The sequence below is a fragment of the Eublepharis macularius genome, chromosome 12, assembly GCF_028583425.1.
Source record: "Eublepharis macularius isolate TG4126 chromosome 12, MPM_Emac_v1.0, whole genome shotgun sequence".
NCBI lineage: Eukaryota > Metazoa > Chordata > Lepidosauria > Squamata > Eublepharidae > Eublepharis > Eublepharis macularius.
Window position 1 is genome coordinate 37,186,896 of NC_072801.1, and position 19,281 is coordinate 37,206,176.

At 44.5% G+C, this 19,281-nt stretch overlaps 1 protein-coding gene across 1 annotated transcript in view; it reads right to left on the bottom strand.

Moving 5' to 3' along the window:
• IKZF3 (IKAROS family zinc finger 3) overlaps window positions 1-19,281 on the bottom strand; it is a 61,254-nt gene that overhangs the window by 16,345 nt on the left and 25,628 nt on the right. Inside the window, exons 4-6 of the mRNA XM_054995439.1 lie at window positions 16,941-17,186; window positions 13,715-13,882; window positions 9,432-9,548 (exon numbers count right to left, since the gene is read on the bottom strand). Coding sequence (XP_054851414.1) covers window positions 9,432-9,548; window positions 13,715-13,882; window positions 16,941-17,186 — 531 coding nt within the window. The remainder of the gene's footprint in view (window positions 1-9,431; window positions 9,549-13,714; window positions 13,883-16,940; window positions 17,187-19,281) is intronic.

Below are 19,281 nucleotides of genomic sequence, written 5' to 3' on the forward strand. Positions count from 1 at the left end.
TAGAGGGCAGGATATATAAAGGAGTGTGATAGTAGCCATGCTGAAGGGAAGCAGGTCTGGGGCTGGTAAGTGTTTGCACAGGAGGCTGTGTGAGAATGTAACAAACTGAGAAAATATAACAGGATACAAGAAGGCCAGGGAAACTGTTGATGGATAGATACAAATTGAAAGTGAAGGGCCCGTGATTCCTCTTTTTATTTTGCTCACGAAGGGATTTTACACATTATCACATTGTTTATGTGTTTGCCCAGGGTCCTGTTTCTCTAGAAGGGCCTGCAGGTAGGGTTGCCAGGAGATGTCTGGCAACTGGTGGGAGCTCTGGGGGTGGAGACATGGGGGTGGCAGAGGCTTCATGTATACTGTGACATCACATCCAGGAAAAAACCCAAACGTGATGCTGGGTACCTCTAGGATTCGTTAAAAATTCTACAGTAAAACCATTGAGTTTTTGGCAATTCTTAGAGCTGTCTAATGTCACTTCTGGGTTTTCCCCGGAAGTGATGTCTTAGTACACTTGATGACTTTTAAAAAAAATTCCTCTGCCACTGCTCAGCTGGAAGAAAGGGCTTCCAGAAGGCCGCATATGTTGGGCTGGAGGGCTTTGGCCTTTAATGGCCAATCCACCCCTATCTACAATGGTGGGTTTTGATGGTGTCCCTACAGAAATTTAACAGAGGTTCCTTAATGAGATTATTCAGAATAGCAGATAGCCTTTCTGGAAGGCAACACCTTTTTAAGGAATAGGGTTGCCAGCCTCCAGGCAGGGACTGGGGCTCTTCTGGAATTACAACTGATTTCCGGGCCAGAGGTTGGTCCCCCTGAAGGAAATGGCACCTTCCGGGGAGACTCGATGGCATCACATCCCTGCTGAGCTCCCTGAAGTCCCCAAACCCCACCCTCTCCAGGCACTGCCCTCAGTTCTCAAGGAGTTTGCCAAGCCAGAGTTGGCAATCATACTTGGGGCTCATGGGTACAAAGAAGTATTGGGCCAACCTGTAGGGCACACAGCTCACACAGCGTGATGGCAGAGTCCCGACTGCTCTGGCTGTTGTCCTCACAAGCCAGGAAGTCATCCTAGAATGCCCCGTGCAGTGCAGCAAAGATCAGCACTCCTGTCTCACCGGCAGGGTGAACACCTTCCCTGTGGCTCATCATGACATCTCATGCCAGAATGAATTTGTTAGTCTTTTCCTACAATTGTTTTTGCAGTTCATTTCTATATACGTCACAAAACAATTTAAAATGAAGAAATGAAATCAGCAACAATTAAGTATTGTGATTAACAGCGCATAACAGCAACTTTATTGAAGACTGGAAGCAGACAGACTGAAACCAGGCTCAACAGGAGCTGATTTATACTTAAGAAAACCGCACCCCTTTTTAGCAACAACCAATACAAAGCAAGTAGTAGAATCCTTCATTTGCATGAACTATATACAAAGTAACTATTTGCAGCGCAGCGACTGGATTATAAGGCAACAATTATGATTGGCTGTTACCAGTGCAAAAACACCCAGTAGCCATGTAGGCCTCAGGAGCCTTCATTCAGACTCAAGCTCCAGCAATATACAACAACAACATTAACAAAAATTAATGAAAGCCACTGCAATACTTGGAATTAATGTGAAATGTGTGTAAATGTCATCCTTCAGGCAATAAACTTAGGATGTGTCCGTCAACTTTCAGGTGGAAAACCTAGAAAGAGCTCTCTGGGATCACCTTAGATGAAGCTTATGGTGAAGTATCCTGTTTCCAACAGTGGCTAGCCACAAGGACTTGTTTTGCAGGACACTATCATGACCCATTATGCAACACCTGTGCATGGCAATGAACAGAAGAGCACCTTGTGCCGGAGGAGGAGGAGGGCTGCAAATGGAAGCAAGGATAATGATCCCAGCCATGAGTTTTTTTTGGGGGGGGGGGCGGCGGCGGGGGAGAATGACAACATCTCCAACCAAAGCATAATACAGAGAACTGCAATTCCGCAAGTTAACCCTTTGCTTGTTTTGGCAACTCCATGTTAAGCTTGCTTCAGACTTATTTGAATCAGCACTGAAATTAGTCACAGAAAGGACCTCTGGCAGATTACTTAATTTGCTGGCTTGCACTTTACACAGCATTTTGAAACTGCAAGGGACATCAAAGTGTGCCTCTCCCAAATCTCACTCCGAAAATGAGTCAGAAGGTCTGAGGGGAAGGGGACAGGTTGAATCACTGTGATGACTCTTTCACTTTTAGGAAGGGGGAAAAAGCCCAGCACACAGGGCTATGTGTATGACATGATTCCATCGGAGAAGTCAGCATCCTAAGAATTGAAGCCCTCATTTTTAAAAGTAAGCTCATTATCCTTATGGCTTTGAAGACTGAAAACACAGAGGCAATAAGAGCTGCAGCACCAGTAGCCAGAGTAACATTTTTAGTAACTGGAGACAGGGCTCCAGTGTCCCTATCCCTCTTGTAAAAAGCAAACCCAGAAGAAATTAGAGGGGAAAGAAAAGAAAAACAAGAGAATTGTATACACTGATCCCATTTGCATTGTTTAGGTAGGTCTCAGAATTCAGATCTTCTTGGTGCAAAATTTGGGTTGCCTGAGTGCAGAACTCTTTTCTGTATCGAGCACTCACAGTTCAGACAATAGAGAGGACAATAGAAAAGGCCCAAGAGAGTGTATGTGGGTGCATGGTGTCTAATGAGTGATTTTGTGATGCATGGAGGTTCCCTAAGAGTGATGCATAGCTTGCTGCCCTACTGCAAATGGTGTTTCCCACCCAGAACTTGGAGCTTCTGCTCATGCAGAATATGGTGTCCTTCAGACTAGAACAGTGGTTCTCATACAGAGACTCACCACTACCCCTATATAAAAAAGGAAAGAGGAAAAATAAGGAGAAAGGGGAAAGAAAATAACCCTTCCTGTAGAAGCAGAAATATTCGTTTACATGGGAAATAACATCTTCTACATTCTAAGCCAATTTCAGATGTGAGTTCAAATCACCTTTGAGCTCTTCTTCCCAAGGCTGGCATAGAAAGGGAAAGTGGGAAGGCATTTGGGATTCTGGTCAAAAATGGTTTTCACATTTGTATTACCAAGCTATTTGAAGCAATGGCTAATTTAGGCCTCCTGTGAAAATGCCCCAGAAGCTCTACCCTTTGCATACAAAAGACATGATAACACTGGGCAGAACTGCCTCCACGTGCATGCACTTTAAAATGGTTATTGCTGTTTTGGGAGGGGATGTGGCTCAGTGACAGAGAATCCGCTTTGCAGGCCAATGGTCCCAGGTTCAATTCCCCAGCATCTCTAACTAAAAGGATCCGGGAGCCTTTGAGGTGAAAGACTTCTTCCTGAGACCCTGGAGAACTGCTGCTAGACAGAGTAAACAATACTGTATTTGACAGACCAAGGGTCCAACCCCCATATAAAGCACCTTCAAGTGTTCACCTCAGTCTGTTCATGAGAATTCAACCACCATGTTCTAAGTCTAATGGGAGCTGTTCTGGATCAAATGCATCCCGATGCAAATTTTGATTCCACTAGTAGGGGAACTTGGAAGATGGTGTCCTGAGCAGACTCCCCAGCACATAGCTCCTGCTTCTATCTGGCTTTAAGATAAGTGCCTGTGTTGCGCTTCGAGTTTTGATAAGCTACAGTTAGTCTGAATATTCGCACTTTCAAGGACATTTCTTTAGTGAACTCTAGTGTGCATTTTATTTCTTTTGGGCTGCTCTTTTATCCTCTGATAGGCAGTGCCAAGAGCCCAGATAGAGAGCTGGGAGGCTCTGCTGAATAAAACGGGGAACTACTGGCTCTACTTCCAACTGAACTGAAAATTCTTTTTGAGCCTAGTTCGGTGATTTGCGGCTTTTCCCCTGTCTCTGTGTATTGGGAGTTATAGGGGGCTTGTTTTCTCCAACTAATGGGAGCGTCTAAAAGGATAGGTGACGCAGAGGACTTATCTCCTCTCTCCCGGCATGTAAACAGACTAAAATGGATGATTTTTTCATGCCGAACTCATCTCCACTGACCTCTGTTTTTCCAACTTCTAATCGTTTCACTCACCTCATGAATCTTGAAGAGGGCACTAACTGTGGCTGAGAAGGGAGTCAAATCATGCCAGCAGCAAACACCAGCGAAAGAATCTGATCTTGCTAACAACAGAAGCCCCCATACTATTCTATTCCACTCCTTGCAATTAACAGCGAAAACTGTAGAACTTATTTTTGATAGACTACTAACACTGGAAAGAAAAACTGACCAATTTATGCAACTTACACCAAAGATAGCACAGGACCACGCTACAAGTGACGAATGGCACTTGCCTGGCAAGTGAACTGACTGAGGGCCAAGCTACACATGACGAATGACACTTGAACGGCAAGTGTATTTCTTCCTGTTCACTTGCCCTCCACTCAATCCACTTGCTGTTCAAGTGTCATTCGTCATGTGTAGCTTGGCCCTCACGTGTATTCCTCCCTGTTCACTTGCCCTCCACTTGCGCTCAAGTGGAGCACAAGTGAATGGTAAGGGAACAGGGAGGAATACACGTGAGTCTGTTCACTTGCCAGGCAAGTGCCATTCGTCACTTGTAGCGTGGCCCACAGACTCGGTTGGATCCATTTCCAGGAAACTGCCTTCTCCCCTCCCAGAATGGAGCTCACAAAAAGACAAGGCTCAGCAGAAAAGACCCAATTTCAATTAAAGCTACAACTCTGTAAAATCTGCCTAACTGTTTGCACCTACAAAGACCAGGCGTTATCTTGGAAATCAGTAAAATGAGCCAATTACCATCTAAGAACCCTCCTACACAAGAGCTTATTATCTATAGACTTAATTTCAGTTGAGCCACTTAACAACCTGAACCAGACTCAAAGGGTTCTTCTCACTTTCGGTAGCCCTAGAATTCCTAGTTTGCTGCTACGCCAGAAAGAATTTTGATTCCACTAGTACAGTGGCTCTTACTATGACACTAATGAATGGTGTGTGAGCCATGCAAAAACTCATCCTCTAATATCTTCTGAAATTTGTTCAGTATTGAAAAATATCACAACAGGAATGCTACATTCTTGTCAATTGGCAACTAGGGCTACACTTTACAGGCACATTTTTTAGGGTTCTCTACATGAACGAATTTTAGTAGAAGTGGTAGGTAGTTCATCATCATCATCATCATCAATCTTTATTGCCTTAGCAAAAAGCCATAGCAACAATACAAGCAAAAATTATTTAGGGGTGATGTTTAATCAGTTAGACTCTTAGACAGCCCGTATTGTCTATGCTAAGCATAACCTCAAAAAAGCTGTCTTTGGTATTATACAATTTTATACAAAGAGGGGAGGTTGCCGGATTTCTTCAACCTTGGAAATTTATAAAATGAAGTTACTGCCCCAGCTTCTATACGGAGCACCACTTTGGAGCTCTGGAAATCTCCAATCATTAGAAGTTGCCTAGAACAAATTTGCCTGCCTGCTGTTAGCTGTTCCTTCTTCAACATCTTCAGCTACGGTTAAGAGTAGAATTATCTCTACCCTCAATGATAACCTTTGTCTATAAAGTAGCCACTAACTACTGGCTGAAAATCATCTTTTGCACATCTCCAGGCCTTTTGTCTTTGGCATATGGAGAGATGAAGGACAATTCATGGTGCACCTTTGTACTGAGATCAGTGGCTAGCCTAGGGTTCTTGGAAGAATATTTGAGGGCTCTCGGATTGTATGCAGCCAAACTCTTAGTAAAACAAAGATTCTTAGGCCAGTGCACTCAAACTGATGCCGGACTAGCAGGCACCTTGAGAACAACCCTACTTTAGAGGCAGTTACTTCCTTCTCCCCTGATTCTTCCAGCATACTTTACCGATGTAACGAATTATGAGTAACTCATCAACCAATGAATGTATTAAATACAAATACGTATGTGCAATACTGACACCTCATTATAGATATCTTTTAGAAACACCAAAGGAAGAAGTAGGATGTAACTAAGAATGTTATAAATAGCAAATGTTGTTAGAAGGAAAGTTAACCTTTAAGGTTTTCCTTTTAATTTCTTCTTACAGTAGCACACTAGAACCAAGATGCTCAAAAGGTAAGCCAATATGTCCTTATCTCTAAGCCCCACTGACTACTAAGATGACCGTACCAATTAACCAAACAAAACTGAGTCTACTAATTAAAGTTTGTAGCCTGGTTTTTCAAAAGTTGTGACATTAGCTTACACAATTCTCCCAACATCTCCCCAGCCATTCTCTGAGCTGGTGCTGTGAGGTCACAAGATGTTCAAGGATAATGTAAGGGACAGACATAGAATATTAACAATTGGTTCAGATGCTGTGATGGAAGGAAAGGTTGGTTTTGGCTGGAGAGGGAGAAACCAGAAGGAACTATAAGCTGCAGGAGAGCAGAGGAAGGAGATGGGAAAAGCTGAATCTCTAATTCCCCACCTCTTACCTGGTTATCTTGTTTCCTTTTCTCTCTGTAACCTTTAGCCCTCTGTTCTAGCAATGCCACAGTGGTATGTGAGTGTTTTGGGGAGGCAATTCAAGCAGTTCCCAACGTGTGACTTCTGTCACCATTAAGCCCACAGTTTCACATTTTTCAGAGCGAGCAGATCTGGTTACTAAAACCTCAAAGTGCTAAGTGAGACCCAAACTAGAGGCATTGCTTCCTGTCACACCAAATGATGTGGTCAGTAAGGGATAGCGCATGGAACAAAAAACAAGTCAATGGCTTGATAAGCATCTCTGATTGGGCACAGGAGCCACAGCTGCATGCATTTCTTCCCCCTTCCCAGCCATGTGGTTGCAAATGTCAACTTTTTCATCAATAACAAATTCCAGAGGGGTACTTCAAAGCAGCAAGTGCTGGTGTGCTTCAGGAAATAAGCACTATGCAAACTCCCCACAAGTAGTCAGACTTGATCATGTACAAGTACATGCTATGTTCATAGCCACCACAACGGACTCCACTATCTTTCAATAACCAAAATCAATCTATAAGGATCCTTGTTATCATTAATTTTGCCATTTCATTCTTTCAGCCAGGATAACTGAATTGTAATCTGGTGTTTGTACATGAAGCAGGATTGCCAAATCCTGCTTGTGAAATTTCTGGAGATTATGAGGCAGGGCCTGGGGAGGGCAGAGTTTGGGAAAGGGAAGGAGCTCAGTGGGATGTGATGCTATAGCGTCTGCCCTCCAAAGTGGCCACTTCCTTCAGGGGAACTGCTCTCCGTACTCTGGAGATCCACTGTAATTCTGGAAGAACTCTGGGCCCCAACTTGAGGTCGGGAACCCGAAGTGAGGTCAAAAGAACATTTGAATATTGGGGTGGATCCAGTGAGCTTTTTCGCCCATCTCAATTACAGCCCCACCCCTTTCCCACAAGGCTTTCAGCCGTGCGAGTCGCATTGTCCTCATTACCAAATGTTACTCCCTCCTCCTCCTTTTTTCACCAGGAAAAAACTGGTTGTATCCGACCAATGAAGTCCACCCCCCAAATTTCCAGTTTTGTACCAAGTTCACAGGTGAAATTGGGACTGTTAAATGTGAGACTTTACCTTAAAATTTGAAATTGGGGTGCTCAAGTTTGTTGAGATCTCTTGGTGGTTTTGATTTAGAAAAGCCTCAACATGTCATTAGCTGAAATCTAGCAAGTACGCTGTCAAACACAGGGAGAGCAATATTAAGCAGGCCTACTTAAAATCCTACCCACTTATTTGTCTTTTTGGCCATCCATGGTATCTGCAAAACAATCCTAGAAGCTAAAATGACAAAACGGAGGCTATCGTACTTTGGTCACATCATGAGAAGACAAGATTCTCTGGAAAAGTCAATAATGAGAGAGAGAGAGAGAGAGCAGTGGAGACGAGAGGAGAGGAGGTGGAGGAAAGAAGAGGAAGAGGAAGAGAAGGAGTAAGACCGACAGCTGGGACTATGTCAGGTTGAAGGGACCTGCGAGTGGACTGAGAGGGTGTGAGGGTGAGGTATACCCCCCTCCTTCCACAGAGCGGGATCCCACATATTCCCTGAAGGTCCTTTAAGGCTGAAGTCAGGCATGCCGGCGTCTCACAGGGCGACGCCTTTGGCAGAACCTGACAGACAGGACGTTTTGGAGGTCTTTCATTCATAGGGTCGCCATTGGTTGGAGGTGACTTGACAGCACATAACACACACACACTCTCAAAATCCTACAGGATTCCATTCAGTAAGGCTTAGTTCCTGGAAAATGCTCTTAGGATTGCTCTGTAAATTGCACCATTATTATTGTTCATCAAATACAATAAATACTGAGTACGATGTTATCTATTGAAATGATATCAAATACTGAAGCTGAGCTTCATGTGGTTCAAGGTGGGTGTCACATGGGCAGCAAAATTTGAGAGGGAGGGGGAAATTTACCAAATTGATCAAAGCTTCCCATTTCCCTCTGCAGTGGTCTGCCACTTTAAACCACAGCCCCCTGTGGCCACACCTTGGGGAAAACCAAATATATGATTCCTCCCCTAAAACCCTTAGTCTGGCACAACCCTGGATTCATCTATCTGGACTGCAGAAACAATAGGCTAGAATGGCAGCAGAATCCCTGCAACCAACACACATTGCTCCATCTGAACCCCAAAGCAATTGACTTGAAGAGCACTAGATCCCTGAACTCAGTCCTGGACATGAGCAGTCAGAGCCACACCCCCAAAGACCCCGCTAGTCCTTTCTCATCATCCATTATAGGTAACTGCTAATTCTGCTGATTTATGATGGGATTCACACCTAATCTTTCTACCTTACTCCTCCCTGTTCTCCTTACATTGATAATGTACACTTGAAATGTACATGGCAGAATTCACACCAAGCCTCTTTTGCCTTGGCTCATCCCCCATAATCTTCCCTATAAGGATTCCCAACATGATTTCCCCCTCCACATACACACAGCAATCTGAACAAGTGGGCTGTGACCCTGGAAAGCTTATATTATTAGTCTTTATTGTGCCACTGGACTTGGTTTTCTAGTCCTTTGAAAAGCCTCAAGGCAATTGCTGTGCTTTCCAGTGCAACCCGTCCCCAGCTCCCCTGACCACCCTTTTCTTTCTGCTGCATAATAAAACCAGAGACCAAGGTGTTTGGAACTGGGCAAGGAAGCTGGTGGAACAGAAGCTGCAGCTATCTAAGGTAATTTAAAGAGATGCATATACTTTAGGACAGGACCCTCATGTGCCTGAATATGTCCTCTGACTTGGGCTGCAAGATGTACTGGCCACAAGCCAACAGCTTCCATCCTCCAAACATTAAATGTACCCTGAGTGCCTATGATTCTTTGATTCTCCTAGCCGCTCCAAAAAGTGGACCTCAAACCAGGGAGACAATTCCTCTTTTCCACACTCTTCCTGTTAAGCACGTCAGAATTTTCTGCACCCAGATAACATTAATTAATTTTGAAGATCTCACTAGTTTCATCGAGACCAGCATTCTGCAGATAGGTTCGGCATCTCTCTTTATGTTCCTCCAGTGAGCTTCTTTGCTTATAACTCCGTCCACAGAATTCACACTTGAATGGTTTCTCCACTAGAAAGAAGAAATGGGTAAACAAAGGGGCCATTATATTGCTTATCACTTCATTTGCTACCTTTAAAATGAGGAAGTACTTCACATCTTCATCATGTTCATTCTCAAGACAGTCCAGCAACGTACATCAATAATAAACCAAAAACTGGGGGAAATTCCAGGTGCCTGGTTGTCTGATGAGCCTAAATATTTGATGGCAGCAATGAGGAATTCAGAATATTCCCCTCTCCTGATTATACCCACATTATAGATGGAGAAAACTGAGGCAGGGAAAGAAATGCCTTATCATAGGACACCAAGTTAATCAATAGTCACCAAAAACATCGCTCTGAAAGTAACCTCGTCAAGATCTGACACATAGATGATAAACTCAAACTGTGATTATTTTTCTATACAACAGGTTGGATCCTGACTTAAATGGCAACTTCCCTTGATTCCCCCTTTCTGCTGCAGACCCCCTTCATGTCATTCCTCAATCCCCCCTATCTCCAGGAGTTGCATTTCATGGAGATTAGTGGGCCGCAGTGAGGGATGGGGAGGCAGGTAAGTTCCATTCAGTTGATGGAAAATTTGGTCTGGATCCAACCCAACATTTGTATTCTGCGTATCTACCCCCTTACCACTTCCTTTCCCTTTAACACCTTTCCGTACGGCCTTACCCTTTTTTTTTAGCACAAGCAATGTACAGCTGTTACCTAATACTTGCAGGAGACCTAAATATCCATCTTCAAAGTAGCAGTACTATTTTCGCTTTACTGTTTTCCTCAAAGCAGTGCTCCTTTTGTGGAGGAATTGAATTTCCCCTGTGTTTGAACCGCACATTTTTATGGGTGGGAAAATGCAATTTGCAGTTATCTCTCTCACTAGTTCTTCAATGTCTATCACAAGGGCCACAGGAATTATGCTTGAAAGGATTCTGTAACAGCTTCTGTCTCCTTTGACACCCCTGTCCTAACCATTTTATGGACTGTTGAAGGCTTTCACGGCCGGAGAACGATGGTTGTTGTGGGTTTTCACAGTGACACTGAGAGATCTCTGTCTTTTGGTGCTACACCTCTGAAGATGTCAGCCACAGCTGCTGGCGAAACGTCAGGAACTACAATGCCAAGACCACGGCAATACAGCCCGGAAAACCCACAACAACCATTTTATGGACTTTTTACCATTTTCAGCATTGAGAGAAAGAACCGGTATGGTGTAGTGGTTGGATGTGGATTTGGGAGGCTTGGATTCAAATCCCTGCTCAGGCTATGAAGTTCATGGGGTGACCACGGGATCCATAATCACACTTCCCAGGGCTATTGTGTGTGTGTGTGTGCTGTGTATCTATCGAATGAAAAGCCTACTGTATAAGAGTTGGTCTGAGCGTCTTTTTCTGCCTTCTAAATCCTGGGAGTGGCCAGAGGTGTGAACTTTTCATGCTAACCAAAGGGCTGTTCACTTGTGGCTTGCAGCTGGTGGCCCTATGTAAGCAGAGCTAGCACAACCAACACCAGCCCAGGGCATCAGATTGTCTTGTTTTGTGTGTAGTGTGCACAATTGTTTAAATTGCATTTTTGTATTTTTTTTTCAGTTGCTTTGAGTTCCCATTGTGAGATAAGAGCAGGATAAAAATAAGTAAATACATATATGTATGCATGCATGCATGCAGATGTACATACATACATCCATAAAATGGTATCTGCAGTAAGAGGTGACAGGAAGTGCTATAAGACCTGGTCAATTTCACCTCCCTGCCTGATGAAAGAGACAAGGCTTTGAGACAGAACATTGAGTTTATTGGTTTTCTGCCCTCTGGGAGAAGATCTAGCATAAGGATCATTAATGTGGTGCTTCTGGGTGCCACAGCACCTGCCAGTGTGGTGACTGGTATCCACTTGCTTCTTCCCTAAAGCAAAGAGCTAATCTGGACTTTCCTTCACCTACTGGATCATGACTCGGCGCTGCAAAATAGCCCACAAAACATCATCTCAGGAATTATGCGTTTGGAAACTGCTGCCTCTATCATAGGAGACCAAGACTGAAGTCCATTAGTACCTTAAAGACCAATGAGATTTCCAGGGTGCAAGCTTTTAAGAGTCAAAGCTCCCTTTGTCAGATGCTCTCAAAAGTTTATACCCTGAAAATTGTGTTGGTCTTTAAGGTGCTACTGGACTCAAATCTTGCCCTTCTACTGCAGACCAACACGGCTAGCCAGTGACCCACCTGAATAATCCATCATAGGAGAATGCTTGGTTTGGAACCTCATAAGACTCTGTGGAACCTCCCATGGTTTTCTGACTGGCACTAGTCCCCACAGCAGTTATTCTGTGGTGGCAATATTCTATAATCTTCTCAAAATTCCAAAAGTGCCCACGGGTGCAACAAAGTCCCTTGGTCTAGCACATTGCTTGGGCCTGGGGGAGGATTCTGCACAGGAGAAAGTCTGATTGGAACTGTTCCTTCTCTGTTGCCCTTCAATTTTGAGCTCTATGGGAATAACATCTCTGCTTTAACTCTGAGTCCTTAGGGAAGGGAAGGCCACACATATTTTGGAAGAAGCTTGCAGCCAAAGAAATAATGGGTTAGCTCCCAAATGAGAGACACTCATCTTCCCCATTCTATCCTTGGGGTGGCCAGGCCATAATGCTACAATGAAATATGAAGCCACAACCTGCAAAACTCTCCTTGTAGGTAAAAGAAAAGCAGCCCTGATAGCTTTTAGAATCTGACGGTTTTGCAAATATATACCTCCTTGTCTCTGGCTCCAAGGCCTCTACCCCTCATGGCCACTCTGCCTGCCCATTTGCTTCCCTGCACAGCCTCTCCTTTCCCTGAGGCGAATGGAAGGTTTTGCTCCAGCCTTCTTTACCCCTGGCCACTCCATCCCTTAAAGGAGGAGCTGTAGCTCAGAGGCAGAGAATCTGCTTTGCATGCTTTTTGTTTGTTTTTCCTAAGGTACCTGTCTTCTCTGGCCTACTCCTCAGATTTTTTTTAACCCTCTGACCCTTGCCTCAGGCTGATGTTTTGTGGTCCATATGTGCTGCATGCTTCCAACAGCCACCTTCTTTCTAGAGTCCTTTCTCCATGGGGCGGAACTATGCATTAAGTATTGTTCCATCTCCATTTTAAATACCTTTCCCCTCTTTTCCAAATGCAGTTGCTGAATCATCTTTCCTTGAGGGAGAACGGGGTGGGGGAAGAAGAGTTCTTTGAACCCTTTCTTCCCAAGTTGTTGTCTTACTTAAAAGTGCTGCCCTCCCAGTTGTTTTTATTCCTGCTTGGTGGGGGGGGGTATCATTTTCCTGAGTGCAGGGTAAAAGCAATTTGGAGTAGCAGTTGTCAGTATGAAACGGCAGGAGAGAAATGGGTTCAAGAGCCTCAGGAAAAAACATCTCCTACAGCTGCATTTGGGGGAAAAGTCTTCTAAAATGTTCACAGAACTACACATTGCATCTTTTCTGTCCTCAGCCTTTCTAGTCCCTGGGTCTCTTCCCAGTCCTCAAAGTGAATTACAATCTACTCCTGTCCCTACAGCATGTGTGATGTTTTAATCCCAGCCAAAATGACAACATTTGCTCCTGTCAGACAAGTTGGACTGCGAACATGCCGATCACTGTGTTCCCCGCTAGTCTGGAATGTTCATTGACGGCTCTATTAAAAATAGTAATTCAGCAGCATTCCACTCGAACACAGCAGATCAGCCAATTGCCATTGGTAGATGAATCTCTACAAGCATAATACAGCAGAGATTATCAGTGGTCATGAAGAGCTATCAGTTCTCTTTACTCTGTGCGTAGCTTTGACCAAAGGAAATTGCTTTTGCATTCTCACAGGGCCCCACATAAACTGAACACATCAGCACCAATCACTTGGACAGAGCCAAATTTATGCACAAGCAAAGTACAGTTTAGGATCTCAATGAATGGGCCTCAACATACCACGAAAAAAGCACTGTTAGAGTAAAACACATATTTGGGGGCCTCTTAAACCTGACATAGCACGTGACCTCAGCATGTCTTAAACTGGCTCCGTACTTTGATCTCATTCATCTCTGGAGGCAAATACCTGGGTGGCATACTCATAGGCATTTTAAAGGTTCTGGAAGACAGAACATATGAAAAGAGGCTGAAGGAAGTGGATCCACACAGCCTACAGGGAAAGAAAACATTTTTGAAGTCACTTACCAGAATGTGTCCTTAAGTGACCAGTGAGGGCGTCTCTCCTTTGGCAGGCATAACTGCAAAGATGGCATTTGAATGGCTTCTCCCCTGTGTGAAGCTTAATATGGCGGAGGAGGTTGCCCTTCTGAGTAAAGGAGGCCCCACACTGGTTGCACTGGAAGGGACGCTCGCCTTAAAAATGGCATGCATAAGGGAGAGGAGAAGGCATTTAGTGGTTAGAGGTAGAGCAATAAATCCCTTCTGCTCACATACCTTTTGCCCTGCTCTTCCTCCAATGAGCTCAGGGACATTTATAGTGTTCCCTCCCACCCCACATCTTCCTCAACAACCCTGGAAAGTAGGTTAAGCTGAGAAAGAGCGACTGGCCCAATGTCTCATGGCAGAGTTGGGGATTCAGACCTGGGTCTCCCAGATCCTAGTCTGACACTCTAACCACTTCACCACAATGGCATCTCCCCACCCCACAACCTATTCTGCCCTAAAGGATATTAGGCTAGGAATAGGCATGCACAATTTTAGGCAGTTAGTCCAGTCTAAGCCAACTGAAATCAATGGGCTTGGACTGGGGTAACATTATACGGTCAGTCTGTTTGGCAGTGCCCAGATCTGGCTGAAGGAAAAGAAGACAAGGAGACCTCAAGAAGTTAAGAAAAAAGATTAGCATTAGCATTTCCAGAATTAAGATAGCTGGGGCATACTTTTTTCTGAATTAAAATTGGAGGGAAACTTCACTCCTGTACCTAAAAAGGTTCACTTTTTCCAAATTGTAGAAGGAACAACAATCTATACTAAAAGGAGGCTGTTTCCATTGTCTGATACACACTTCCCAATGGCAAAAGGAAAACCCCATCAATGATTCATGCAGAGATCCAACGTGGAACATCTTTTGAGTAAGTCAGAAATTCTGCAGCACTTTTTAACTGGGGAGTGATCGATTGACTGAGCCAGTCTCACCCAATAAATTACCCACTCCTAGGCCATTTCCATACAGGTTATTTTACCCATGATTGATGTTCTTAAGAAGCAGTTTTTTTCCTTCTTACCTACTGCATCATGGTATGTTCATGCACCTTCCAGCATTTCTCTGGTTTCCCCCCAGTCTTTCCCAAACCCACTTTGCTGAAAAGTTTGGGGAGAGAGCACAGCAGAAGCTGAGTAGCTGCCGCATAGGCAGGGAAGTATGGATTTCCCCAGTCCCACCTGCACAGTAGCCATTTTCCCTACAGCAGCAATTTCTGTCCTTCACTACTGTTTTTTAAAAATTGGCAACTGAACATTCTTATATTGATATAGCATTATGTGTAACAGGTTCTATGAATTTTTTAAAATAAAAAGTTCATCTATAGCCAGTGTGGAGGTATAGGGAGAAAGGCATATTTTTTATAACAAAAGAGTCTAGACATTTACTCTAAAACAATGAAAGCTGGAAATTCAAAGCACCTGTTGTACATATTGATATAACAACATTCAATTGCTGGTTTTTAAAAAAAAAACCAAAGCCCTAGAGCTGTGGGGGATGGGAGAATGGTTACTGCCAGGGATTGGGGCAGGGAATCTGCCATGTGTGAACACCAATGCCATTGCACTGTACAGGTAGCTGCAGCAGCAAGGGTGAGAAACTACATAAGCCTGTCCCTGGCCGTTTTACCTGTCACCGGAACATTGAGCAAAACAGCGGCTTCTTGTGAGAAATTGCACCAGGAAGATGCAATTTCATGCAAAACTCCCAAATGACAGCGTCTTCCTGGCGCAATTTCGAGTGAGAAGATGCTGTATTCCGGGTGTTTTGTGCGATGTTCCAGCGGCAGGTAAGCCATGTAAAAATGGCCTCTGTGTAGAAAACTATGACTGGAAGGAGACAAAGCAAGAGCAGTGAGTCCTGCAGAGATGCAGCAGGTGGCTTCCTCTACAAGAAGTTACTTCAGGCTCTCAGAAAGTTATATTTAATTGATTCCTTGCAGCATACTTGCCATTTTCTCATAGGACTTCGAATATATGCTAGCATGCAGTTTGGAAGATTACCGGCCTACAGTGATGCATGGCCCAAAATGTCTGGTCTTAATTGAAAAACTGCTTTGGAGCAGCAAGATTCTGATACAGACAGGGACTGTTACTCTACTCTGGTACCTTTATGGACATAAACCTGATTTTCCTGGCACTGGTCACCACCCAAATAGCAGAATATCATTTGCTATGTATAGACTCTATGTCTTTACCATAGAGACTAGAGGGAATTCTTAGAGTGTCTCTCACGCCTCAATTGCTCAGAGGCAGGATTTTAGAGCTGGTGGTTGGTAATTCCCAGCCCCAGTCAGGTAAATAGGAGGCTTAGCTTTTAACCTTTCCAGATCTGGGACCCACCTTTAACCCTCAGGCAGGGTCCCACTGAGTTGCAAGCATGTGACATCATGGTCACATGACAGAAAAAGAGGCTCTGGAGTTACAATCTCAGTGGTATCAGGGTCAGGGCCATTGGCATTAGATCAAAGGATCCAGGGCATAAAAGAAGGTGCACCCTTGTGAGAAACAAGCTAAGGGGCAGAGCCATGGAGGAACCCTCTCCCCCACTGAGGGGCCTCACCACCCTGCTGCTCCTTTCAGGATGCATGCAGAGAGACAGGAGGTGTGATGCTTTAGCTCCCCATGCAAGCACAATAGCAGCATATCCTTCCAAAAAGGAACAGCAAAAACACATGGCAGGGGGGAATGTCCAAATTTTCACCCCAAGGTTGCCAGGTCCTCCTTGGCAACTGGCAGGAGGTGGGGGCGTACCTACTCATGGGCACCTGCATGTGCAAATGCCCATGGGCCCAGCTGATGATGTCACTTCTGGTGAGACCTGTGTACCAGGGCCAATTCTCTAACACCCAGCCCCAAACATAGTGAAAATGCTATGTTTCAAGATGAGTGTGAAAGCATTAGCCCTGGCACAAAGCTATCACTTCTAGGTCACACCGGAAGTGATGCCATTGACCTGGGCTGCAGGTGCACACATGCTCACTTCCCATGGCCTGCCTCCTCCTGCTGATCAGCTAGTGATTGGAAGGCAGAGGCATAGATCACTGGGAAATTGCCTGCTATCAGTGGGCCTGTCCCAACTGCACCAATCCCAAGAACAAATCACTTGCATGGGAAAAGTTCCCAGTGGACTGTGGCTGGCTACTGGAATATCCTCCAGTAAAATGATTTTGGTCTTGCTTTTGCTTGGGAAAGGCCTAAAAGCAATTACCGGTGTGGCTTCGTTTGTGAACCATCAGAACATTGATGCTGACGCAGGCCAGTCCACAAATGTCACAACTCATTTTTCCGCTAGCTGGCCTGACGAGGTCGTAGGGTCCAGAATGTCTCTCTAGCTTAATGTTTTCATATTCTCCATAACCTTGCTGGCAGTTATAAAGGCTCCCAGGGTCTCCTTGGATTTCCATAGTTTCTGGATTCAAACTGCAGCCTTCCTTTTCAGTATATTCACCCTTGACTGGATGTGGGAACAGGAAGAAGAAAAACACATCAAAACAGCAAGGGGGAAGTTGAACCGCAGCAGGCAGAAGGAAGAAGATGGCCATACTGTTTTCCACCTTGCAAACAGCATTTATAATTATAACCATTCTAAGTGATTCTTTCCTCAGTTTTACAAGGGGAAGATTTGTTTCTTCCGCGTCTCCTTTTTAAAAATATCTGTCCCCTTCTAACTCCACCTATGAAAACTGAGAGCATTAACCAAAGGGCAGAAGAAAAGAACATAAAGAAAAAAGAAGGCAAAAGAGAATGAGAAGAGAGGCAGAGCTGAAGAGCAGATAGGGAAGAAGAAACTGAGACATCCATTTGGGCTTGAAAGCAGAGTTGGGCAAATGTCTCTTTCTGCTTTTGAGGGTTCTGCAGCAGACCTGGCATCCTGTGTGTGTGTCTAAAGTGCCGTCAAGTCACAACTGACTTATGGTGACCCCATCAATGGACTTTCAAGGCAAGTGAGAAGGGGTTTGCCAGTTCCTTCCTCTGCAGAATCTTCCTTGGTGTTCTCCCATCCAAGTACTGACCCTGCTTAGCTTCTGAGATCTGATGAGATCTGGCTATGCAAAGCCCTCGAAAGTGTACTCCTCTACTGCTCTTACAGTGCCGTCTTAAGCAGGTCAGAACCCTGCTCACTTCTATTCAGTGAGGATTAATCCCAGGAAATGATTGTTAGGATTGCAGTTAATGGCCCTTGAATTGTTAAACTGGGGGGGGGGGGGCATCAGCCTGCTAGCCAGTTCTGCAGCTCAGCAGGACAAGGGTCTGGACAGTTTGTTCCACAGCTAGCCAGGCAGATGAAAATCTTCCTGGCTCTGATGTAGCCTCCAGGCTGTAATTCACCCACATCCACTTTAGAGCCTTAAGAAGTTTATTGCTAGGACAATTCACAGTGTAGCTTCCACAGACAACTACAGATGGTAGGGGCATGCCTTGATATTTAAGGGTCTCTCTACACAAGACATCTTATGTAGGGATGCTCAAATGGACCTCATTTCAGGTGTCTCCTCACCAAGTTCCCCTGCACTCGCTTGCACAGTCATACTTCAGTTTGCTCCTCATGAATACATTCATGCGTTCGATATCAGTTCCTCCTCAACTGCTAAAAGTATCCCAATTTCACCCACCACCTCCTACATCAATTTGTTGAAATGCAGATCTTTCTCACACCTTAAAGAAATGCAAATTGGCAAGTCAAAGGAGCCTACAGTACTTGTTCTTGAAGCAAAAAGAGCTGAATTGGCGCTTTGTTCTCTGGAATTCACTTGGAGGTGCAATCACACAAAGGGAGTTCCCACAAAAACAGCATTCACATGCACCAAGCAAGCACAGCCTGCATGTGAATTGAGGACTACACATACTGTAGTGGAAACTGCACAAAAAAATTGTATATCGAGGAGTTTTAATTAAGTCCTGCCATCTTGCCCTGTTCATGCCAGGGCCTGAATAGGATTTCTTTCTTAAATATGCCTTGCTAAGCTATATTGTTCTCTGCTGATGTAAGTTCTAGTCTTGCTGGTGTTTTGAGTACAAGGGAATAAGGATTCCCAAAGAGGTCAAGCAAACTGACCACAAGGATACTAATACACCTGACAGAAAGGGAGACAGGCAATAATTTCTTGAACTGGTACCAGCACCTCCTTGATCTACGGAGCTGGCCTGGGACACTGAGAGCACGCTTTGGACTTGAATCTTCCCTTTGTGACAATCCATCAACTTCTCTTTAATCATCCCTCTTTTGAAGAGGATTAATGTACCAGGGAGGCATATGAAAGTTAAACCTATATAGGTCTTGGTGAATTCCCTCTCAAATAGGGTCTCAGCACGGACTGAGCTGTAGCAAGTGCCCTGCAGAACCGGGCCAAAGGAGTCCCCTGTTGCTGTTAGAAGGGATCCCCCAGCAACTGAAAGGGTGTTGAAGAAGTGTTGCATTAGGTGATATCCTTCCTTTGTGTTGTATGTGTGGCTTGTTGCTATGTATGTTGGATTTGTGTACTTATTTCTTTCCTGTATGCCACTTGTTGTTTGTTATTGAATAAATTCTTTTTCCTTCTACACCGGTG